Source organism: Carcharhinus amblyrhynchos, chromosome 2 (genome assembly GCF_965287045.1).
Source record: "Carcharhinus amblyrhynchos chromosome 2, sCarAmb.v2.hapA, whole genome shotgun sequence".
Taxonomy (NCBI): domain Eukaryota; kingdom Metazoa; phylum Chordata; class Chondrichthyes; order Carcharhiniformes; family Carcharhinidae; genus Carcharhinus; species Carcharhinus amblyrhynchos.
The window spans coordinates 86,555,131-86,581,882 of NC_137325.1; the positions used below are offsets into that span (position 1 = coordinate 86,555,131).

At 40.6% G+C, this 26,752-nt stretch overlaps 1 protein-coding gene across 6 annotated transcripts in view; it reads right to left on the reverse strand.

Annotated features, from left to right (window-relative positions):
* Positions 1 to 26,752, reverse strand: part of LOC145356100 (tyrosine-protein phosphatase non-receptor type 3-like) — a 189,628-nt gene that overhangs the window by 11,606 nt on the left and 151,270 nt on the right. For all 6 annotated transcript variants that reach the window (XM_080208707.1, XM_080208739.1, XM_080208724.1 and 3 more), the window contains 4 exons: positions 25,880 to 26,026; positions 15,725 to 15,853; positions 2,869 to 3,020; positions 226 to 361 (listed from right to left, as the gene is read on the reverse strand). In XM_080208707.1, coding sequence (XP_080064833.1) covers positions 226 to 361; positions 2,869 to 3,020; positions 15,725 to 15,853; positions 25,880 to 26,026 — 564 coding nt within the window. The remainder of the gene's footprint in view (positions 1 to 225; positions 362 to 2,868; positions 3,021 to 15,724; positions 15,854 to 25,879; positions 26,027 to 26,752) is intronic.

Genomic DNA, 26,752 nt, shown 5'->3' on the forward strand with positions numbered 1-26,752 from the left:
AGATTGTGTGCTCTCTCAGAGAATGATGCAGGGTATAACTGGAACATAAAAAGAAACTAAAACAATATCTAAGACATGTATCTGAAGGTGAGGGAAGATAATAAATTAGCCAAAATTCATACAGTGCATTAGCTCGAAAATTCACTTGAGTAATCTTTCAAGATCTTGAAATTTAATTTAGTAAGTAGCTTCATTATTCTTTCACACTTATTATCCAGATCTTACCGATGTCTGTACCATCATGGCTCGTTGGTCTCTCATTGTTCTAACTATATCCAATGGATATACAGGTTGGCTGTTTTCAATTAAACACATTGCTGTCTCCATGGCAATAAGGACACCAGTTCGACCAATTCCAGCACTGCAAAGAAATCAACAAAGAATTTAAATGAAGCACTGATGAGGGGCAAAACAATTAATACGTGTATTAAGCATAACTGAGTAATTAAGACTTTTAATTTAATTTACATTAGGGTGACTGAGTGAGTGATAGACTGACATACACAAAAACAAAAGGTGAAATTTTCCTTTTTGTTGGCAAAATATCATCGCCAGCAGGAAAAGCAAAGGGTTGCCTGCTGGTGGCGTTGGTCAGTTTTCCTGAGCTTAAACTGGAAGAACAGAGGGACGCAATGTGGAAGATGAATTCTGCACGCAGGGATGAAAATTGAGAACTTTGAAATCTTGCTGAGGACACAGACTCATTGCTGAAGCTTTGCGTCACGCTCTCCTCAGGACATACACAGAAATGCAAAATTTCAAATGATCACAACAAATTTCAACCAAGGAGAAAATGTTCTTTTTGCCACTTAAAAAAATTCCACGGGTTTCATGTTGCCTCTATGGGGACCAGCCTCTGATCTACCTGTCCTGCCATCAGCTGAATGCCTCTGTTTAAAAGCCATCTCAGCACTCCCCAACACTTGTTCCAAGTCCAATCAAGAAAATGGCTGCAAGTTGCTCCAAGGTTCTCAGACGGCTACCTCATTCGAATGCTGGATGCTGCGGAGGAAAGGCACCACATCTTGTACCCGCAGATAGGAAGGAGACCTTTGAGCAAGTAGGTCAGATGTGCACAATCCCATGATTAAATCCTATGACTACAATGCTCCAGAATTTTTTTTTATAATAGATTGCCTATGCTTGCATCATCAAAAGCTTTCACTGATGGTACAAAAATAGAATCATTGAACCCTACAGTGCAGAAGGAGGCTATTCAACCCATCGAGTCTCCAACAACCACAATCCCACCCAGGCTCATCTCCATAGCCCCATGCATTTACCCTATCTGGTCCCCCCCTGACACTAAGGGGCAATTGAGCATAGCCAATCCACCTAACCTGAACATCTTTGGACTATGGGAGGAAACCCACACAGATACGGGGAGAACGTACAAACTCCGCACAGACAGTGACCCAAGTCAGGAATCAAACCCGGATCCCTGTGAGACAGCAGTGTTAACTGCTGGGCCACCGTGCTGCCCCAAATGTGTCATTAGACACTGAAAAGTGATTTTATCTATCCCAAATTTTCTCCTAGATTGCATAACAGATATTCGCCAGCAGACTATTGCTTTAGGTATCATGGTACTATGGTGCAGGTTGATGGAGCAACTAGCCTAGGTTGATTTCATGTGTGCACCTAGGCATGTATATTTCTGGTTTGGGAATGCAGTGCAAGGCTAAAATTATTTCAGATACTGCCTGTACTGACATACCAAGTTTCGTTTTTCCCACCTGAGTTCTGTAATATAACTTGCGGCAAGACCTGAGCAACACTCAGGCTTGGACTGATAATTGGCAAATTATATTTACGCCAGACCAGACAACTGCCAACTCCAACAAGAAAAAGGTCCAACCACCTCCCCTCGAGTGTAAACAGTACTATCATTGCATCATTATCCACCATCAGTAAGCTGGGGATTACCATTGACCAGAATCATAATTGGACCAGCCACATAAATACTGTGGCCACAAGAACAGTTCAGAGGGTGCAAACTCTGCAGCAAAAAAAACTCACCTTCTGACTTCCCAAATCTTATTCATCATCTAAAAGGCATTTCCACTAAATATGAAGGCTCCTTCAATGGCACCTTCCAAACCTGCAACTTTACCATCTAAAAGGATGAGGGCAGCAGACATGTGGGAGTAACACCAACTGAAAGTTTCCCCTGCAACCCCCCCACCCCCTCACAAATTAACACACCACTCCGACTTGGAAATGTATCATCGTTCATTCACTATCGTGGGTTAAAATCATGGAACTCTCTCTCTACTGTACTGACATTGTAGCAATTCAAGAAGGTGGCTCATCACTGCCACCTCAAGGACAATTTGCAGTGGGTAATAAATGCTGACCTTACCAGTGATACCCTTACCCCAGGAATGAAGTAAAAAAAAGTCTTCAAATCACAATGCGGACTAATTAGGCAAGTATTCAACGTAATGTGGTTTCCAATTAGGAAAGCCCAATTTATGCATCTAAAACTGGAAAATTTACCAGACTGGCTGATGCTTCATTTATCTTTGAAACGACAGACCAAATTAATGGTCTTCTATACCCATGAGACACCAGATGGAACTCTCTCACTTAAAAGCTGCTGTTCTATTAAACTTTAATACATTGTTATACTAGCCAACACAAATGAATACTATTAAAAGCTTTTTTGCTCAAAACAACGGGATGTTAATTTCAGAAGGAGACCATGACCTGCTCTGCAGCGGATGTCATCATTCTCTACCTGAGGATAAGGACTTCATTATTGAGACAATAGAGGGAGTGTCAAGTATTCCTGCTGATGTACCTTGCAACCAGACTCAGCACGAGAGCGTGCATAATTGTCTTCTCTGCTGAAAAGAAAATAAGTACCTGCAATGAACAATAACCGGCTCATTTTCTCTTCCAACCCTTTTCCGTCTCACACAAGTCACAAAGTCAAAGAAATCCATTGAATCATCAGGAACACCGTGATCCGGCCATGCTACGTACTGAAGATGAGTGACAGCACGTTCCAGACCCATCTGTGTCAACAGGAAAAGACAAACCAGTTCAAATTGAAGGAAATCTGTCAACATTTACTTCATACTGTTGACTATTTTCCTCAGGTCAATATCTTAAATGAAAGCAGGAAATGTTGAAAACATGCTGGCCTGTGAAGTAGATGTAAAAGTATCCTAATGAGGTTCTTAACCGTCCACTGTGGGAACCCTATGGAGGGGTGGGGGTGGAGGGTAATCTCAACGTGAAATCCTACCAGTGTAAAAGGAGTTTCGGGGCTCCCGTTAAATTCTGCAACCCCTCCATCATTTCCTCAAGGCGAGAAACGGGGGTAGAAAATGCCCCCACTGTTTTCATAAACAGAATGTAATGCAAAATGGTTGCTATAATACAGAGAATTGAGATGCATTAGAACTATCCATGAAAGAAGCGCACAATCCATCTTCAGTCATCTGTTGCAAGGTGAACAAGGCTGGGAACTGAATAGTTGGGACACTTGCATTTCAAAAGTTTAGGCAGAAAGGAAAAAGAAACAGTGAGACTTTTAATAAATTATGAAATCAGTATAACAGTGAAAACTAAGCTTGGGTCAAAAGATCAAAATCTAGGATCAGTTTGGGCAGCCATAAGAAATAGGAAGGGAAATAAATTAGTGGTGGGAATAGGCGATAGGTCTATTAACAGTAGCTACACTAAGACAGTATGAATCAAGAAATAATAGAAGCTTGTTATAAAGGGACACTGATAATTGTGGATAACTTTAGTGTTCATATTGATTTTATAAATCAAATTGGCAAAAGTAGCTTTGAGGATGAGTTCACAGAGTGTACATGGGGCAGTTTGTTAAACTAATATTTTATGGAACCATCCAAGGAACAGCCCATTTTAGATCCACTATTATGCAATTAAATCTTGGAGTAAAGGATCCTCTCAGCAAGAACACAAGAGCAAAGAAATAGGAGCAGAAGTAGATCAAATGACTGTCAAGCCTGCTTTGACATTCAAATTGATCAACCCTGATGTTGGACTTCAATTCAACTTTCATATCTGCTCGCCACATCCCTTAATTCCTTGAGACACCAAAAATCTGTCTATCTCAGCCTTATTCTGGAGCTTACGTTGGAATGATTAAAATTGCAGTTGCTGAAGCCAGGATAAAAAAGAGTGCAGATTTTAAAAAATTCATTTATGGGATGTGGTTGTAACTGGCTAGGCCAGCATTTATTGACCATTCTTAGTTATCCTTGAGAAGGTGGTGGTGAGCTGCCTTAGAATATAGAACATTACAGCACAGGACAGGCTCTTTAGCCCTCAATGTTGTGCTGAGCTATGTCCAAACCCAAGATTAAGCTATCCCACTCCCTATCATTCTGGTGTGTCCATATGCCTACCCAACAACCGCTTGAAAGTTCTTAAAGTGTCCGACTCCACTATCACAGCAGGCAGTGTATTCCACATCCCAACCACTCTCTGAGTGAAGAATCTACCTCGGACATCCCTCCTATATCTCCCATGTAACAGCTACATCCACCCAAGGAAATAGTCTCTGCACGTCCACTCTATCTAACCCCCTCATCATCTTATAAATCTCTATTAAATTGCCTCTTATCCTCCTCCGCTCTAAAGAGAAAAGTTTACTCTCCATCCTTAGCATTCACATTTGAGTCCCAGGAGAAGCTTGTCAAGTATCACTGCCCCTGGTGAAACCAAATAAAAAATGCGCAACCTTCTTTGAAAGCAAGTGCATACCAGAAACAGAGGGGAAACTAAATGAGAGGAAATACCAAACAAGCGATCGTCCATAACTCAATCATATGCATTATCCTATCTTCAGCAGAACCTTTCAGATGCAAATTGGCCTTTGCGATCATCTAAGTATCCAGCGGAACCTTACCAAACACCCCAGATGATGGACGCGGTCATCTTTGCTCCAAAGACAAACAAAAAATGCAACTGTTTCTCACACTTCTCTTTGTGCTCTCTCATTGTGAGAGGAAAGACCACAAGTTCGAGGGAGAGGCAGAGAATTGGGGCTAGAACTACAGTCCTGGAAGAGGAAGTCCTGAAGATATGCAGGATGGCAGAAGTACAGATAGTTGGTGATGGAGGAATGGGGAACCGAGTGACCTGCTGCATCAGAAATCACAGTTCCACTTAGCACTGAATAAATTGATGTTACCAATACAGCAAATGTTATGGTTTGCACTATGTTAACTTTTAACTATTTCACCTGCATTTAGCACTAACTGATGTCTCTGATCTCCTAGATTGATCTCTGGCATTGCCACAGCCAGCACAGGAGATGAGGTGGAACCTAAAGAGTCCTGTCAGGAGGACCAACAATCTAAAGCTCTACTGTCAAATGATTCCTGTGCACTCTTCACCAGCACAAACCTGTTCTGGCCTACCTATGACTTCAGACCCACAGCAATGTGGTTGACTTTTAACTGCCCTCTGAAATGGTGTGGCAAGCCACTTAGTTGAAGGGCAATTAGGGATGGGCTACAAGTGTTTGCATTACTAGCAACACCCCCATCCCATGAAGGATTTTTTAAAAAAAAATTAGATGGCTGTGTATTCTTATACAAATGAATTTCTTTTACAATATAAACAAAATTTAATGAATTGATTGCAAGCATCTCTAACAGTAAAAACTCAAAAGAATTACCTTTTTCTCAGATGCAACAGCATCAGTGTCAGATATTCCACTATACCATCTCATTTCAAACAAAATTGTAATCAATAAATCTGACTTTTAATCAGAAAGCAAAATTCCTAGACTAATGAACAATTCCATTACTATACAAATAGCACGAAAATGAGATTTATTACACATGGAAATTTCTAAAATTCACAAATATCAGCTTGATAATGACTTTGTAACAAGCATATGTCTTTGTTCAAAATCAAATATATAACTACCAATTGCAGTATTCTGAAGGATGTGTTTATCAGTAGATAACTCCACACATGCCAATTTTGTAGTGACTCATGCTGTTTTAAGTTTTGCACATAATCACCTAATATTCATGGCTACTTTCCAGTGAAAGGAATAATATTCTTTCACACGTTATGGTTTTGTTAGTTTGTGAAAACTCCTATTTTTAGCAGCTGTCACTATCATATTCATGTAAAGCGAGCTACTGACACTGCTGCAAGTTAATTATAAATTACATCAAATCATTCCTGCAAATTAAAATTAGCTGCATTAACTGTCACACATCTGAAATTATTCATGCTCTTTCAAAACATATGCGCACTTTTACACTTTGCAGTAAGGCTAGTTCAAGCAGGCTCTTTACAGCTCACTGCTCTCAAGTTATACTGCGTAACAAAATTCCAATTACACTTGAACATTTAAAATCCAAAATATGCTCTCAACTGTGCAATCAGCAGCCACGGAGATTGTGCATTAAAATTGAATTCTTTCCCATTTTCTTAATACTTTGAAGTTCAACACTGGCTTATTGTGATGTGGTTAGGTGAGGAAAATATATCACTGCTAAAGCACAAGCAAATGAAGAGTTAGGCAGACTACAGAAGTCCATCTGAGGATTGTGACTTTAAAAATTCAGTATCCACAGGTCTCTGGGGTAGAGAATTCCAAAGATTTGCAATCGTTGGAGTGAAGAAATTTGTTGACCCCTTGCTCTGCAACTGTGTTCTACATTCCTCAGCTTGGAAAAACATTTTCTCAGCATCTACCCTGTCAAACCCCTAATGTTTCAATTAGGTCATCTCAGTCTTTGAACTCCATGGATTATAAAACAAATCTACACAACCACCCCTCATAGGTAATTCCCCTAACCCAGTGCAAACTGAGTTTCCATGAACTTTTATGTTACTTTGTAAAAAGTGCAATGGAATCAAACAAAACTGGTCTTATACCAAGGACGAATTAATCACCATTGTAAGCTTCCTCTAATTGATTTGTTAAGCCTTTGAGGAGGCTCTAAATATTAAGCTTTCTCAAGGTGCTGGACACCAATTACAAAACATTTGAACTGTTAAAAATATGACTACCCACTACCATCATCTTCAACACATTGCATCAAGGTACTTACAACCTGTTGTACACCCTGGACAGGATTTCATTGGCATGAAGCAAAGTCATTGGTGGCTTCCAGACTGGCGATGACAATGCTTCAACAGTTCCCTTGGATAGTACACTTTCACAGGGCTCCTTTGTTATGCAGATTTGGCTCAACCGGTTCTCTCCCTCATTCTTAATCCGGGCATAGTTGATGAGGCACTTCACAGCCTTCTGGATCCAACAATGAGCTCAACAAATTCAGATAATAATACCTGTCCCCATTCATGCTTTTGGACAGCAGCTGTTGGTGATGATTCTTTTTCCATTTACACCACCTGTGAACCCATCTTTTGTTTCTTTTCTTATCCTGTTTGCTTAGACTTAATCTGGATGGAGGCTGGGCCCTTAGCCACCAGGCCCTGCCTGATTAAATGCCACCTCACCAGCATATTCACCACAGGTGGGGGCATTAAATACCACCAGTTAATTCAATTCCCCTCTCCATTGATGCTGACAAATGTGCTGAGTATTTCCAACATTCTCTTTTTTATTTCAGGTTTGCAGCATATGCAGCATTTTGTTTTAGTATATGACTCATTTAATGGCGGAAATATTGTCTTCTGCCTAACTAATTAGCTTGGGGCAATTATATAACTAAGTTATTTTTATCTATTAATCCTTACAAAACATCTAATATACTTACGCAATTAGCTGAGAGACATTCTGAGTGAAGAAATTTCCACGCATCTGTGTCCTAGATAATCAACCCCATACCTTAAGATGGTGCCCCCATGTTCTAGATTCCTAGCAAGTGGAAACAAACAGTGTCTATCTACTCTGTCAAGCGTCTTCAGAATTTTGTATGTTTCAATAAGGCCACCAATTGTTTTTCTAAACTCCATAGAGTATTGACCTAATATTTTCAGATCATTTAAATCACCAGCTTCTGGTGATGTGGAACTTTGGAAGAACATGAGTGTGGAATCTGAAATAGAGCAGGTCATATGAGGTCTGAATTTGGTGGATTCATTTAGTTGGCCAGGGTAACCCTTTGGAGAGGTAAAGTACCCTTTTGAAAACAGTCCTGGAACACTTTTGGGAGAGTTAAGACACCCTTTCAGAGAAGTATGGCACCCTTTGGGACTGCTAAGAGTGAACATGATTATGCACTTTTCATACACAAACTACTTGGAACTGTCGAGCTGTAAACAAAAAAGATGTCCAGCTGTCAAAATACTGTAAAAAGACCTCTGTAGCTGTAGAGAAACTGTCTAGCTGTCAAGGAACTGTAAAGGAGCTATCCAGCTAGCATGTGACTATAGAAATGTTGTCTAGCCATAAAGGAACTGTGAAACCTTCGAAGAATTATAAAAGGGATGTCCGGAACTGTCAAAACTGTCAAGGAGTTGGTCCAGGTACACAGCTGACTTGGCATGGAGTGGATAAGGGCAGAGGTTGATACTTCGGGTCAGGGGTTGACACTAAATTGCCACAGAGAGTATAAGAACATTGGAGTGGGCAGAGGGGGTCTTGCTTGGCAAGGGAATATGGGGGAAAGAGTGGGGAGCCCTAATTTGACATGGGCAAAGTAGTGGATAGAGGATTACTAAGTTAACATTGGGAGTATGAGGCCATGGGAATAGATAGAGGGATATAGGTTGGCATGGATTAGGCATCACAAGTGTGTGGAGATTGAAGGGCAAGGGCTGGGTGAATGAATCAGTTGATGGGTTGCCAAGAGACTTTCTGGTTGGCTTGACAAGTGCCACTGGAGCTGCCCACCACTGCACTTAGTCCTAAAATGGAGAATTCTGCCAACGGACAGTGGAGCTGAATTCTAGACATGAGGTGCAAGTGACTACACTTGACACCAAGTTATCATTTGACTGAGTAGGGCATTAAGGAGCCCAAGTAACATTGAAGTCAGTGGGTACCAGGGGAAAACTCTTCACGAGACAGCATATAGGAAGGTGGTTATCTCATCCCAGCCTAAGTCCAATTCATCTTCACTCATCCACCATAAAGTCAGAAATGGGCATACTTGTTGATGGTTGTACAATATCCAGTCCCATTCACAACTTCTCAAATAATTAAGCAGTTAACGGCCGCAGGCAAGGCATGGACAATTTTCAACTTTGAGCTGATAAGTGGCAAGTGACATTTGTGTGCCACACAAAAGTACCATGAAAATGACCATCTCCAACAAGAGAGAAACTAACTCCTTCCCCATGACATTAAACTACATTCATTGCCGAATCCTGCACCAACACCACCTTATGGTCACTACTGAGCAGAAACTTAACTGACCAACCATATAGCTGATTGGAAACTGTGATTCCAGTAATTGGACTCCAGACTACTCAAAAGTATTTTCACCATCGTCAAAGCACAAATCAAAAACGTAATGGAATATTCTCCACTTTCCAGGGTTATTGCAACTACAGCAACAATCAAGAAGCTTGATGCAATTCAGCAACCTGCATGGCTGGCAATGCATCCAGCATCAGTTCCCTGTGGTTGCAGATTTTGGCATCTACAGATGTATTGTAGTAACTTTCCAAGTCTTCTTCAACAACAGTTTCCCCATAACTTTTAATCGCAACATAGGGATATAGGAGCAGGAGAAGGCCATTTAGCCCATCAAGCCTCCACTGCCATTCAACATGATATTGGCTGATCATCCATTTCAATGCCTTTTCCCACAATATCCCCATATCCGTTTATGTCACCGGCATTTAGAAATCTGTCAATCTCTACTTTAAACCAACCAAAACCCCTGGCTGAAGTCCTCTGGGATTATGAATGCCAAATATTATAATACTCTGAATAAAGAATTTTCTCCTCTTCTTGGTCCTAAACATAAGAACATAAGAAATAGGAGCAGGAGTAGGCCATCTAGCCCCTCGAGCCTGCCCCGCCATTCAATAAGATCATGGCTGATCTGTCGTGGCTCAGTTCCACATTCCCGCCCTCTCCCCACAACCCTTAATCCCCTCGCTTATCAAAAACTCATCAACCCGTGTCTTAAAAATATTGAGCGAGGCAGCCTCCACCACTTCAACGGGCAGAGGATTCCAGAGATTCACCACCCTTTGAGTGAAGAAGTTCTTCCTCAACTCCGTTCTAAATCGCCCCCCCTTTATCCTGAGGCTGTGCCCTCTAGTCCTACTGTTCTTTCTGAGTGGGAAGAGCCTCTCCACCTCTATCCTATCCATCCCATTCAACATCTTATACGTCTCAATGAGATCTCCCCTCATTCTTCTAAACTCTAACGAGTACAAGCCCAGTTTATTCAGCCTCTCCTCATAGTTCAACCCCCTCAACTCCGGTATCAGCCTAGTAAACCTCCTCTGCACTCCCTCCAAGGCTAAAATATCCTTGCGTAAGTGCGGTGACCAAAACTGCATACAGTACTCCAGCTGCGGCCTCACCAGTGCCCTGTACAGCTGCAGCAAGACCTCCCTACTTTTATATTCAATCCCCCTCACTATGAAGGCCAGCATCCCATTCGCCTTCCTGACCACCTGCTGCACCTGCAGGCTGGGTTTTTGCAACTCATGCACAAGGACCCCGAGGTCCCGCTGCACCGTCGCCTGCTGCAGTTTTTCGCCACGTAAGTAATAGTCCTTCCTACCATTATTCCTACCAAAGTGGACAACCTCACATTTGCCAACATTAAATTCCATTTGCCAGTTCCTGGCCCATTCGCCCAGCCTATCTAGATCCTTCTGTAGACTCTCCACACCCTCCGCACAATTTGCCATTCCACCAATCTTGGTGTCATCAGCAAATTTCGACACCATACACTCGGTTCCCTCCTCCAGATCATCTATATACATGGTGAATAGCTGAGGCCCCAGCACCGACCCCTGGGGCACTCCACTAGTCACCAACCACCAACCTGAATAGCACCCATTAACCTCCACTCTCTGCCTCCTATTTGACAGCCAATCCTCTATCCACGCTAACACCCTACCCCCAACTCCATGCCCCCTGGCCTTCTGCAATAACCTCTTGTGAGGTACCTTGTCAAATGCCTTCTGAAAATCAAGAAAGACCACATCCACCGGCTCTCCTCTATCCACCGCCCTAGACGCATCCTCATAGAACACCAATAAATTCGTCAGACACGACTTCCCCTTAACGAAACCGTGCTGCGTCTGCTCTACCAAACAATTCTCCTCAAGGTGCCTCGCTATTTTCTCCTTGATCACGGATTCTAACATTTTTCCTACAACAGACGTTAAACTAACCGGCCTATAATTTCCTGCCTTTTGCCTGCCACCCTTCTTAAACAACAGCGTAACATTAGCCGTTTTCCAATCTTCTGGCACTTCCCCGGAATCCAGCGACATTTGGAAAGTAACCACCAAGGCATCCACTATCACCTCCGCCATTTCCTTCAGAACCCTTGGATGCATTCCATCCGGTCCTGGGGACTTGTCCACAATCAGACTCTCCAGTCTGTCGAGCACCGCCTCTCTAGTAATAATAATGTCATTCAGGCCCTCCACTCCTACCATCTTTCCATCGCTAACACCCGGCAAATTATTCACGTCCTCGTCTGTGAAGACCGAAACAAAAAAGTTATTCAGGGCCTCAGCCATTTCCCCATCCCCTACCACTAAGTCCCCCCTCTCATCCTCTAAGGGTCCAACGTTCACCCGAGCCAGCCTCTTCCTTTTTACGTATTTATAAAAACTCTTGCTATCCTTTTTTATATCAAGCGGCTTCCCTCTTAGTTTCACTTCCCTAAGTGGCTTCCCTCTTAGTTTCAAATTCTGTTCCCTGGTTCTAGTCTTCCATTGGGGTGGGGGTTCAATGAGATTGCATTATATTCTTTGAAACTCTGGAGAATACAAGCCCATCTACCCAATTATTCTTCATACTGCTGTCCTACTATTCCAGAAACAAGTCTGTTGAATCTTTGTTGCACTCTCTCTATGCCAATAGCATCGTTCCTGTGTTAAAGGGTCCAAAACTGCACAGAGTACTCCAGCAGCGGTCTAACTAAGGTTCTATACAATTCAGACTTCACCACCCCTGTATTCAAATTCTCTTGCAATAAAGACCAACATATCATCTGCTTTCCTAATTGCCTGCTGCACCTGCATGCTAACCTTCAGTGACTCACTGAGAACCCCAGGTACTTTTGTAGATCTACATTTAATCTTTCACCATTTAAGAAATACTTTGCATCTTGCTTTCTCTTACCAAAGTGGATACCCTCACATTTTTCCACATTATATTCCATCTACCATACCTTTGCCCATTCACTAAGCCTGTCCAAATCTGCTTAAAGATACTTTGGGTGCAATCTGACCAGCTAGCCATGCAAGGCAGTGAGATAGGGCAAGAGGTGAAAAATTAGGTTTGTGCCTGGTTTCTTATCTTTCCCAATCTCACGAGCAGCCACCCCACTGGCAAGAATTGCATCCAGACTCTTCTTTTGCACTAACAGCCATAAGACTGCAACTTGAGGCTCGCCCAAAAACCTGAAATTATTACATTTGTTCCCACATCCAAATCATTGACATATATTGTGAACAGCTGGGGCTGGAATACTGATCGCTGTGATATTCCACCAGTCATACTGCCAACGCAAGATTGACTCACTTATTATTTCTACTTTCTGCCAGTTTACCAATTCTTAATTTATGCCAGAATATTACCTCATCTTGAATTTTACTAATCAACCTCCTGTGAGGGACTTTATCAAAAGCCTTCTGAAAATCTAAGTGCACTAACTACATCCACTGGCTCCCCTTAATGAATTCTGTTAGTACCATCCTCAGTAAATCCCAACAGGTTTGTCAAACATGATTTCTCATTCATAAATCCATGTTGACTATGCCCAATCAGATTGTTATTACACAGGTGTTCATTTTTTCACATCCTTAATGACATATTAAAGCATTTCCCCTACTACTGACATAACCTACTACTAACTATGTAACTACTCACCTACTACTTTCCAGGGGATGGTACTAACAGGTCTGCAGTTCCCTGTTCTCTCCCCCCCTCCACGTCTTAAAACAGTGGGGTGACATTTTCTAACTTCAAATTTGCAGGAATCCATTCTACAATCTATATAATTTTGGAAGATGATCACCAATCATGTATCCACTATCTCCATGTCTAACTCTTTCAGCACTCTGGAATGTCTTCAATCCCACTGATTTCTCCAATACAACCTTCTTACTACTATTAATTTCCTTCAATTTCTCTTACTCCCTTATCCCTTTGGCCTTTAATTCTTAGAGATTTTCTGTATATTCTTCAGTGAAGACTGGTACAAAGTAATCATTTAGCTTCTCTGCCCTTTCTCTATTCCGATTATAAATTCTTCTGCCTGTAAAGGACCCACATTTGTCTTAGCCATTGTTTCCTTTTTACGTACCTATGGAAGGTTTTGCAATCTACTTACATTTTTTTGTTAGTGTACATTCATTTCCTTTTCTCCCTTTGTCAGCTTCTTAGTCCTCCTTTGCTTTATTTTAAAAATCTCCCAACTATATCTGGCAACTTTACAGGCCTTTTCTTTTAATCTTATGCAATCCTTAACTTCTTTTGTTAGTCATAGTTGACATTTTCTTTTTTATGTTTTGCACCTTTAACGAATGTATAATTGCTGTAAACTATGCAATAATTCTTTAAAGACTACCCATTGCTTATGTACTGTCACACCTTTCAATGTATTTTCACAATCCACCTCAGCCAAATTACTCCTCAAACCATCATAATAACTTCCTTTGTTCAAATTTAACACACTGGCTTCCGATTAAACTACCTCACTTTCAAACAAATTGTAAAATTCTATCATAATATGGTCACTTATCCTTAAAGATTATTTTACAACAAGATTATTAATTAGCCCTTCTTAGTTACATAATGTTGGATCTAAAGTAGCTTCTTCTCTAGTCAGTTCCTCAGCATACTACTCTAGAAAACCATTCCTAACACACCCCAGAAACTCATCTTCCTCCAGAAACATATCTTCTGTAGCATTAGTACTCATTAAGTTTAACCAATCTACTTGCGGATTGAGGTCACTTGACTACTGTATCACCCATGTCACTTGTTTCTCGAATCTCCTGATTAATAACATGTCCCACACTATACCAATATTTGGAGGTCTATAAACAATTCCTACCAATGCTTCTGTCTCTTGCTGTTTCTTAGCCCCACCCAAACAGATTCTCAGTTCTGGTCTGAGATCATCTCATTATTGTACTGGTCCCATCCCTTATTATCAGTACAACACCACCTCCTGTTCCCTTTTGCCACTCTTCCTAAATGTAAATATCCTTGAATATTCAGTTTCCAGTCATGGTCACCCTGCAGCCATGTTTCCGTAATGGCAATTAAATCATTCCCATTTACCTCTATTTGTGTCTTTGGGCACATGGCAATACACCACTTGCAAATTCTCCTCCAAGTCACACACTATTACTTTATAGACCCCTGGTCAAAATCCTAGAATCCCCGACCTAACATCACTGAGTGCTTCAGCCAATGGACAGCAGCGATTCTAGAAGGCATCTCACCATTTCTCAACAACAATAAATCTGGTCGTGCCAGGAACTTCCATGTTACAGGAATTAATTTGTTAAAAGTTAAGCTTTGACAAGCTAACAGCTGAAGGACTTAAACCATGCTGCTGTTTAAATAAATTAGTTTGAATATCAGTCTATTACAGGTATGATTGGTACCAGTATTTGCTTACAACACAGGGGCAAAGTTAATCCTATCCATCGAGAAGCAACTGGACTGGGGCAGTTAGAAACCACCCAGGTTACCTACCCATTGAAAAGCTACCAGAAACTTGCTGTTCCAAATTCTAACCCGGCTCTGAGGAGGTGAAAAACACATCCACCCAAGTCCTTTTATGTGTTTGTACATTGTATTCTGATCAAGTAAATTTTAGTAATCTGTAGTTTTTCTTCTTGGAGATAGTAGGTGAGGCACAAACAGTAATTTTGTTTCTCCTTTCCTAATGAGACTAGGAGGAATTTGAGGGCTTCTCCAGTCTCCACAATGACAGTTTAGGCCACCTTGCCAAACTCAACCCTGGAGGTCAATCCTGCCTCCTGCCTGGTGGCAGCCTCTGATCCATGCAATTTTTTGCCATTGCCTATCTGTTGCAGGTATAAAGTTACCTATCACAATTTAAATTAAGATTTAGAGTGAAAATAGATTCCTATGCTTATTAGGAATCTAGTCAACCGTGCACACAAATGATAATCATATTTCTGAGTCAATGCCAAAAGGGCAAAGTGCAACAAACTGTATAATTCCCTACATTTCTTCTGAAGGTAGCAATGCTTGGCAGTGGCTCACCATTTCACCAATCCATTGTTTCCACTTCTTTTTCAAGATCGACATAATGAAATCATGTGTAGTTCAATATGCAAAAAAACATGACTTGTAAATCAGCTCCTATCGTATATTTCTTATTTTTCCTTCTGCTGAAAGGCATAATACAAAAACCTGTCTTTTCTGAACAGATGTTGACTGATCTAGTACATATTTCTGGCACTGTTTTTATTTACAATTTGGAGTATTGGCTGTTTCTTCTTTTATTATTATTCTGAGATTCAGTAAATGAATAAGCAATACATTCTGAAATAAAATAGAGTAGCAAGCAAAAGACAATTTGTTGATTTTTAGAATCTAGGAACAAGTGACTCCTACCTCTAAATTAGTAAGTGTCATTTCTCTGAAGACATAAGCAATGCTACAATCCTCTGAGTGACATGTGACCTGAAAGCTTCCATATTTGCATACTTCTGGAGGATCTGGCCAATACTGATGGCATTTCACCTGTGACATAAAACAAAGCCAAAAACAAAGATCATTTAACAAATCAAGAGTGACTAAGCTATCAAAAGTAAACAAAGAAATCAAAAATGCTAAAAGGGAGATATGATATCTTTAATTAAAAAATAATTATTAAACACACTGGAAATATTAAAACAGAACATACCATACTAAGCAATAAAACATTATAATCTTTTGTGATTACAGTTGATCTCTTAGTAGTCAACTACAGATTACCAGATAAATCTTCATAAATGTCCCAGTTGTTAATTCATTTATCGAATCATCATGAATCAAAAACATTGGTGTGCATTCATAGTTAGTGTCTACGAAACATAATGCTTATATACAACACTGAATTGATATACAGCCCCTACAACTTTCATGCCAATGCTCATCACACCAGCCACCTATATTGGGCAAATGGTACTAATCATTTATTATAACTATAAATATCAATTACGTTATTCTGTGACCTCCTAACTTCCCCAGAATTTGTCCACCAACTACATGGCACAAGTCAGGAAAGTGATGAATTACTCTCCACTTGCCTGGATGAGTGCAGCTCCAACAAAACTAAAGAAGCTCAACACCATCCAGGACAAAGCAGCTTGCTTGATCGGCACCACCTTAAACACTCACTTGCTCCATCATCACTGGATCAAAAACCTGGAAGTGAGGGACTTCCAGGTTTTTGATCTAGTGCAACAGTGAAGAAACAATGATATCATACCAAGTCAGGACAGTGTATGGCTTGGGCAGGAACCTTCAAGTGATGGTATTCTCAGGCATCTGCTGCCCTTGTCCTTTGAGGTGGTAGAGGTCACAAATTTGGAAGGTGCTGTCAAAGGAGACCTGATGAGTTACTGCAGAGAATCTTGTAAATGGTGCATGCTGCCGCCACTGTGTGATGATGGAGCAAGTGAGCGTTTAAGGTGGTATCCTGTGATCTGGACTGTGCCCTTGCTATAGCTTGTAAATAAAAAACTGATTTTAAACTCCAAAATTCTTTATCTGGTTACTTGAAAGGAACAAAGTCTGTAATAAGCAGGACATCCAACAGCCCCACAGCGCTTAGCAACCAGGATGATTTTCTGACCCATTTGATGCAGAGGTAAATCATGCTATAGCCAGAAATTCTCGTGAGAAGGCCACAATGGAATGTGTGTCAGGGAGATTCTCTCTCCCAACCCCTCCACCAGTAACATCATTAGGTTCATGCCCAGCAAGAGTGTGATTACCATTCATTTAAATATATTTAAATATTAACAACTGGTTAATCGATATCTTCCAGCAACATCATATGTTCCCACTTGCCAGCATGACATAATGGAATCACTATTCCATTTTTAGAGAACAGATGTGATAACCATGCTGGGGGCTCGAAGGCCAGCATAGCCCCTGGCTGGTCAGGATCTGACACCCTGGCAGCGCCAACCTGTTAAAAGCTAGCTGGAGTCCTGTGTTCATCCACATTTGTAATAAAAAAAAACAACAGTTATGTATGGTCTTTTGAGCCAGGATTCCGTTCTGGAACCTTCATGTCCATTAGTAACACCACCCAGGATCATAACGAAATATATTAACACATTCAAACTACCACTGTTGGATAACTTACTATTCAAGCAGACTGATGATATCTGATGATAGGGAAAGCACTCTGCAGTGTATTGTCATTGGACTAGTAATCTAGAGACCCAGGGTAATGCTCTGGGGACCCAGGTTCAAAACCACCATAGCAGATGGCAAAATTTGAATTCAATAAAAATCTGGAATTAAATGTCTAATGTGACCATGAAGCCAATGTCAATTGTCATAAAAACCCATCTGGTGCACTACTGTCCTTTAGGGAGGAAGCATGTGATTAGATTCTGTTTTGAGTGGAGGATGTACAAGATAATGACAGAGAAATGCAGATACAAAGAGGACTGAAAAAGACAGATTATGTAATAAAAACACATCAAGGAGACAGACATATAATGATATCAGAGACACAGAAGTTAAACTGATGATATGCACATCAGAGCAAAAAGATTCTGACAGCACACAGACAAGACACAGAACAGTCCCCCTAAAATTAAGTGTAAATCATTGGTATCTACCATGAAAAGCAAGAGACCTAATATTGAGCCCTACAGAACACCACTGGAAACAGCCTTCCTGTCATTAACACCTGTGACCATTACCCATTGCTTACTGCCACTGACCAATTTAAATCCAACTTGTCACATTTCCTTGGATCCCATGGGCTCTTGCTTTTCTGACCAATCTGCCACAAACATCAAATGTGTTATTTTCCTTGTTACCCCCTCAAAAAATGTGATCAGGTTAGTCAGATAAGACTTGCCTGTACCAAATCTATGTCGACTGTATTTGATTTACATGTGCCCTTCTAAATGATGATTAATACTATCCTTCAGAAGTTTTATCCATAATTTAACACCGCCAGTTGGCTTACTGGCCTATAATTTTTTGTTCGATCCATTCCTCTTTTTCTAAAAAGTGGTAGAATGCTAGCAAGTCTGTTGATCCTTTGTAGTCAGACAGGATTGCAAAATGATAGTTACAAGCCTCTGCTATTTCCTACCTTATATTTCTTTGGAAGTTTAGATACTTTTATTCAGATCTTGGCAATTTATCAACTTTCAAGGGTGTTAAAGCCCTTAGTATTTCCTATGTTTATGCCATACAATATTTCACACACAGTGTCTGGGATTTTCTGGCCCCCTTCCACTGGTGGGATCAGAAGTCAACAGACATTTGAGTGATTCATGCATCCTCTGTGGGGCAACCTGCTATGGTGGGACTGGGAAATCCCAGTCTGTCTCCTTAGCTACAATGTGTGTACACTGACCCTCTCTTTAACGAAAACAAGAACTAAGAACCATGCATATATCTTTGGTCATCTTGCACAGTTAATTTTTTGGTCTCTAATGGGCCTTATTCTTTCCTTAGTTATCCTCTTCCTCTTTCTGCACTTATGAAATACCTTTTTTTGATTAGACTTGCTAATATTTTTTTCATGCTCCCTCTTTGCTTTCCTAATTCTTATCTAATTTCACTCCTTTTCTTTCCATATAAAAATAGTTTCTGTCGTGTTGAGTTCTTATTTTTTGTCTTATCCTATTCTGGGTATTTGACATCCTATCGTTTTTCTGTCTGGGAACATACTTGTTCTAAATCCTTCTTATCTCCTCCTTGAACACCTCCAACTGTTCTGACACTGATTTACAACCAAGTAACTGTTTCCAACTTACCTTTGCCAAATCAAATCTCAATTTTGTAAAGTAACCTTTTGTCAATTTAAAACTTTTACACTTGGTCCATCTTTTTTCTTTTCCATAACCAAGCTAAATCTAACTGAGTTAAGATCATCACCAAAATGATCTCTCTCGTAACCCTTCGACTTGCTCTGCTCCATTTTCTAAAACTAAATGCACCCCTGCCCTTTCTTATGGTGAGTTTGCTATGGACTCATCATAAGAAAATTCGAACAAATTCAGTAAAAAAATTCTGCGCCCTCAATATCTTTTCCACTGATTTTATCCCAATTAAAATTTGGGTAACTAAAATCACCTACTGTTGCTGCCCTATTGTTTCTGCACTTTTCAGCAACATATCTGCCTTTCTATCTCCCTCTGAATCTTTGGGGATCTATGGTATGCCCGCAGCTGTGTGACTACCCCTTATTTTTACCTCCATTTAACCCATATCATCTTATTTGATGATGCTTCTAGCATTTCAACCCTCCTCAATATTGCAAAATTCATTCTTTTTTAATTTTCTTGATTCTGTTTGAAAATCTTTAAAACAGAGAATGTCAATATTCTGGGTTAAGTGACATTCAGTTTGTTACATTTTTATACTCAGTATATGATTTGATATTATACGTGCAAATATTCAACTGTCCCCTCAGCTCATCTGCTTTATTAACAAGAGCCCTTCCATTTAAATATATACCAGTAATCACTGAACAACTCCTTTGTTTTCTATTTTCTAGCCTTTGCTTTCTTGGCCTTCCATACTTGCTTATTAATTTATTGTCTGCCATTTCCAGTTTTGTTTTTCCTCCTTTTGAATCTATGCTCAGGTTCACATTCCCTGCCAATCTATGAGCTCTCCCTCACCTCCTCTAAAAACATAGCTTATATCTATATAGCATCTTTAAAAGAATAAAACATCTTACGGCATTTCACAGGAGCACTACAAAGCAAAATTAGACACAAGCCACTTTGGGGGGAATTGGGCAGATGGTCAAAAGCTTTATCAGAGTATAAAAGTATACATAAGAAAGGAAGGTAGGGAGGTTTAGAAAGGGAATGCCAGAGCCTAGGGCACAGGCACCTGAATGTATGACCACCAATGCTACAGCAATTAAAATTGGATATGCTCAAATGACTGGAATTAGACGAGCACAGATGTTTCATTATTTGTAGGGCTGGTGGACATTATAGAGGTAGAGAGAGGCACAGCCAAAGAGGGATTTGGAAACTAGAATATTAATTTGCTTGTCCAAAAACCATTGGAAAGCATCAAGCATAGGGGTGATAGGTAAAAGGGACTTGGTGCATGTTGATAACTTTCGATTTAGAGGGTAAAATGTGGGATGCTACCCAGGAATACAATGAAATAGTCAAATCTAGAGATAACAAAGACACAAACGTGGGTTTCAGCAGATGATCTAAGGCAGGAAAAAGTCAGAAAATGTTACAGAAGTCGAAATTCCTTCTTAGTGATGGATATGTGGTGAGAAGCTCAACTCAATATGACACCAAGGTCACAGACAGTCTAGTTTAGTGTCAGGCTATTGTCAGAGAGAGGGATGGAGTGCATAGCTATGGGAATGGAGATCGCTTGTTAGCTCACCTGATGAAAGAGCTTGAGACTCCGAAAGCTAGTGCTGCCAAATAAACCTGTTAGACTTTAACCTGATGTTGTGAGACTTTTTGCTGTGCTTACCCCAGTTCAACGCTGGCATTTTCACATAATGGAGATTGCAGGAGAGACCAAAAGGATGGCTCCAGTTTTTCTAATATCTAATTGGAGGAAATTTTTGCTCATCCAGTATAGGAGGTGGTTAATCAGTTTGATTAGCAACAGTGAAGGAGTTCAGAGGAGTGGTTAGGAGATAGAGCTGGGTGTTATCAGCTTATGAGTGAGAAACAATGCTGTGCTTTTGGACGATGTTATAGAGGAGCAGCAAGTAGATGAAAATAGAAGGTGGGGTCAAGGATAGATCCTTGGGGGAGAATACGAGTAATGATTTAGGAGCAGGAAGTAAAGCCTTTGGAAGTGATGCTCTAATTTATTTATTAGCGTCACAAGTACACTTACATTAACACTGCAACGAAGTTACTGTGGAAATCCTCTAGTCACCACACTCTGTGCCTGTTCGGATACACTAAGGGAAAATTTAGCATTGCTGATGCACCTAACCAGCAAGTCTTTCGGACTGCTGGAAGAAACTGAAGCACCAGGAGGAAACCCATGCAGACACAGGAAAAACATGCAAACTCTACACAGACAGTGACCCAAGCTGGGAACTGAACCTGAATCCTTGGCACTGTGAGGCAGCAGTGTTAACTACTGGCTATGAATAGATAAGATAGGAATAGAACCTGCCAAGTACAGGCCCACCCAGCTGGATGACAGTGGAGGGCAGGATGGTATGGACAACTGTGTTAAAGGCTGCGGATCGGTCAAGAAAGACAAAGGGGATTATTCACCTTTGTCAGTTAAATATGTTGTCATCAGTGACTTTGACAAGAGTTGTCTCGGGAGTGTAGAAGGGGTGAAAGGAGGGATTCAAACATGGAAATCTGGGAAAGATGGACACATTTGGGAAATGACAACACAATCAAGGACTTTGGAGAAGGGAGTTTGCAAATGGGGTGGCAATTTGCAAGGAAAGTGGGCAAAGAGTTGGCTTTTCAGTAGAAGGATGATGAAATCAGAAACTGATTGGTGCAAACTTTTAACAATATCACCTAACATGGGGACCAGGAGGTGGGTCTAATGGACAAACTGAGCTCAGAAAGGCCATGAGGGGAGATGGAAGAAAAAACAGAAAAAGATGCAAGTTCAGGGAATAGGAGTACTCAATATTTACTTCCTTTCCTCATTAGAGGTTTACCTCACCTCAAACAAGTATATCCCTGTGCTCTAATCACCTCCTTCCCCAACTTAGTAAGCATCATTTTCCCCCCTCCCATTCCATTCATGCTGCCATCTTCTATCACTGCAATTTAAATTCAAAATTATCGTACATTTAAGATTTATGACTGGCTCATAATTGATTATAAAATTGTATTTCTATGCCTGTCATTCACCTTATATTCAAACGTCAGTTATGGCTCAATTTGTAACACATTCATTTCTTGCGTTAGGATGTCATGAATTTAAGCCCTATTCCTGGACATGAGCACAAAAATCTCAGTTGACTTTCCAGTGCGATATTGCATTGTCAGAGGTGCTGTATTTTGGATGACTTGTTTAACTGAGTATGTTGTCAGTTTATTATTTCAAAGATGAACAGGACTATCACGGATAATATTTATTTTTGAATCAACATCATAAAATTACATTATCAGTTCATTATAATGGACAGTAGGGTGACATAGTGGTTAGCATGCTGCTTCAAAGCATCAGGGACCCGGGTTCAATTTCAGCCTCGGGTCATGGTCCATGTGGAGTTTGCATATTCTCCCCCTGCTGTGGGGGCTTCCTCCGGGTATTCTGGTTTTCACCTAACCACCAAAGATGTGCATGTTAAGTTGACTGACTGTGCAAGATTGCCCCTTCGTATCAGAGGGACTAGTATGGTAAATATGTGGGTCATGGGCCTGGGTGGGATTGTTGTCACTGCAAGCTTGATGGGCTGAATGGCTTCCTTTTGCACTGTATGGATTCTATAATATTGCTTCGAAGCTTGCCTGTTGGTAGAAGCTTGTTGTGTGCACAATAGTTTTTGTGTTTCTTACATTACAATGGTGACCACATTTCAAAAGTACTTCATTGGCTGTACAATGCTGAGGTCAAAAGATGCCCCATAGGCTCTTGCGATCTTATATAGATACAAGTCTATCTTTATACATTTACCACTGACCAACAGCAATTGCCTTGTTGATGGCCAATGGTAATAGTACTAGAAACTCAGCTATTAGCAGGAAGGAAATGGAATCACGAGTATCACTTTTAATACTGTTTCACTTTAGATGCACAGGGTAAAGGTTATTCACCAATTGTGGTGTTTGTTTCATGTCACGGCTGTTAATAATAACACCTGCAATGTGAAAGTCCAAATGGTACAGCGGGTATTTTCCAATGCAGATTTTCTGTATTTTAGAAAATGTATTTCAAAAGAACTTACTTGCACACATTTTGAAGGACTCTTGCTTGGAAAACTATAAATCTTGAATGTGATAAATGTTTATGAAAGAGCTGTAAAAATATAGTTCTCTGTGCATCAGCTTGACTGAAAAGAGCATTATCTAACATAAAATTAATGTAGGCCTAGGTTTAGACAACTGTCACTTATTTTGATAATTCATTTTTAGTGAATGTGAATTCTGAACTATTTTCCCTCAAAAAATTCAATTTCTGAAAAAGCAACAAGAATCTATCACAAAGGCATACAAATCCCTTGGAAAAGCGCTTCATCTCACTTTGAGCACCAATGTTTTTCCCCAATCTACTGTGCACTGCAATAAAGTATGCTGAAACTTGCACTTATGTTCCATACCTGCAAGTAGCCAATTATTTGATGTTTCAATCAAATTTACTTTCAGGAAATGAAATAAAGTGTTTGAAAAATGCTGGATGAACATCCTTCCAATAGTATCTGTCTGCTTCGCAGGTTCTTGGAATAGGTACATTGAGCAGGATTTTCACACACAAACATGGAGGTGTGCTACATGTTTCTGCCATTTTTCTGGAGGCATAATTGGAGTCAGCAGAGCTATCCAACTGTATGTGGTGAGTATTCAATTAGGATAGTTAAAGGCCTATTGTCAGAGGCCAAGTTAAATTTTCCAGTTGACCTGGCAGCCCCTCCCCATCCCCTTTCTTGAAATGTCAGGGACTTTACCAGCTGCCTTGGGGCATCCTCTTGGCAATAGATCTTGAAGTCCTTCCTACCTCTCAACTGCGGTTGTCCTGTGGAAGGATTCCCCCATTACAATGGCGGTCTGACTTCTGAAGGTCTTTTATACGTCAAAATTTTAAAAATTTGGAGCAGGGGCATTGCTGGATGGCAGCAAACCTGAACTCTGCACCATAGCTTTTTCGAACTAGAGGACTTTGTATTAACCCTTCAGCTTTGAGAACCCACCATCATCCTCAGATTCTGAAGCAGTCTATGCCAATTCAAAGTTGGGTTGATAAATGGCAAGAAACATTCGCATCACGCAAGTGTGAGGCAATGACCATCTCCAACAAAAGAGAATCTGATAATCTTCCCTAGACATTTAGTAACATTATAATTACTGAATCCACCACCATCAACATCCTGAGATGTATCATTCACTAGAAACTAAACTGGACCAGCCATAAAAATATTTTGGCTATAAGAGGTTAGAGGCTTGAATTCTGAAATGATTAACTTGCGTCTTGACTTTCCAAAGCTTGTCCACTATCAAGACATGTTCAGGAATGTGATGGAATACTCACCATTTGCCTGGATGAGTAAAGCTCCAACAACATTGAAGAAACTGGAAACTATTCAGGTCAAAGCACCACACTTGGCTGAAACCAACATATATCAGTCTGAACATTCATTCTGCCTATCTTTGACACACTGAGGCTGCAGTATGTACTGTATACAAGATGCTCTGCAACAACTTATCAGGCTTCCTTCAACAGCACCTTCCAAAATTGTGACTATCGCCACCTAGAAGGACAAGGGTAACAGATGCCTGGGAACACCACCACTTGCAAGTTCCCATCTGAGCCTTACACTGTCCTTACCTGGAATTATATCACCATTTCTTCACTGTTACACTAGGTCAAAAACCTGGAACACTCTCACTACCTGCACCAAAAAGACTTCAGTGGCTCAAGAAGGGAGCTCACCACCACCTTCTCAAAGTTAAGGATGGGCAACAATGTTGGTCCAGTAACACCCACACCCCATTAAAGAATTAAACAAAAGATGGTGATAAGCCACTCTCTGGCCACCACATGAAACGTCCAACCCAGGGAAAATCTCCATTACATAGTGTGGGGGTCATGGTATAATTTAACTTGGACGACTGAGTTCCGACTTTGCCTGCTAATGTTGTCTTTCACCAACCTTTCCCCTCATCCGCTTTCCTGAATTCTTGCTTGGTAATGACTGCATGAGGGTTGATTGTTCTGGTATTTTGTCCAGGTGACCTTTATTGCACTGCGACTTGAAAGCGATTGTCAGAAGGTAATAGCTACAGGAGGTTTTCATTTGATGACCATATGTGTGAAATTTCAGGAAGATTTATTGCTAAATTGGAAGCTCCCATCCCAGAATACTGAAGTCAATTTTAGTTCCCCTACAGTTGCTTTAGCTGATATCCCTTAAACCACCTTAGACAAGGGATGAAATCTAAGATTTCTTGTATGTGCATCAACTAGACTCCAGCTCAGTTGGCTAAATAGTTAACATGTTCATCAGATTAACAGCAACAGCATGAAGTTCAATCTCCATTCTGGCTGAGGTAAACTCAGAACCTTCCTCCCTGACCTAAACTAAACTGTTAATCATGGCACTTTTTCATAGTTCAATGAATAATCACCAAAGATCTGCCTTTGGGTATAGAAGTCAAGAAAAAGATAGATCAACTACTCACTCAATAAACCTGCTGAGTAATTGGGAAAACCTTTAGATTTACAGCTGAGCAAACTGACTAAGTTTCCATTAATAAAAGTCTTCAGTAATTGATTTGAATTGCCCTTCTTAATTTTGATGTCAATGTTATTAATTTAGAACAGCTACAATTCCACTAGAACACCACATTCTACCTGACATGATTCAAAATGCGATAATGTCAAAATACTCACCCGTCCCCTTTCTGTAAGTGTTGTTAACATGACAATTAAGGATGAACCTTTCTCCCAAACTGTTTGCCAAAACTGTGGACAGGTATGCAGGAGTGGTCCTTGGGATGCTATGTACTTGTTTAGGATAGTGGTACAGCAGATTTCCATCTACAGAAGGAACAAAAACATTGTAGTGATGCACACTACATTAGTACGGTTAACAAAGCAAAGCACATTAACCTCAAAACTTTTCATTCCACTAGTTCACACACTTATCTTGAAATGTTTGACATTTTTCCTTTTTAAAGCTAAAACTGGAAATAAAAAAAATCCAAAAACAGTTCCCTTTCATTTTCTTTTATGCCTTGGCAAAGACAGACCTCAGCATTAAGTGCTGAAGGTGGAATATAGTCAGAGGAGATAATTACAAAGTCCTTTTTCTTCCTGAAAGCAGCTCAGATCCATTATCACTGCTTCCTGGAGGCTACAGCGACATTTCATGGAACCCTCTGATGCAGTGGCAGGTCAGGTGGATGGGGAAGGAGAACATCCACAGAAGAGTGTGCTGCCTCTTCCAAGCCATGATTTGTAAATAGTGGGAGGGATGAATCTCTGGAATTCTCTGCCCGTTGAAGTGGTGGAGGCTGCCTCGCTAAATATTTTTAAGAAGCGGGTTGATGGGTTTTTGATAAGAGAGGGGATTAAGGGTTATGGGGAGAGGGCGGGGAAGTGGAACTGAGCCACAACAGATCAGCCATGATCTTATTGAATGGCGGGGCAGGCTCGAAGGGCTAGATGGCCTACTCCTGCTCCTATTTCTTATGTTCTTATGTTCTTATGTCTGGCCAACACAGAGTCCCAGTGAGGCTGAAAGTTTACTTCACTGTCTACATT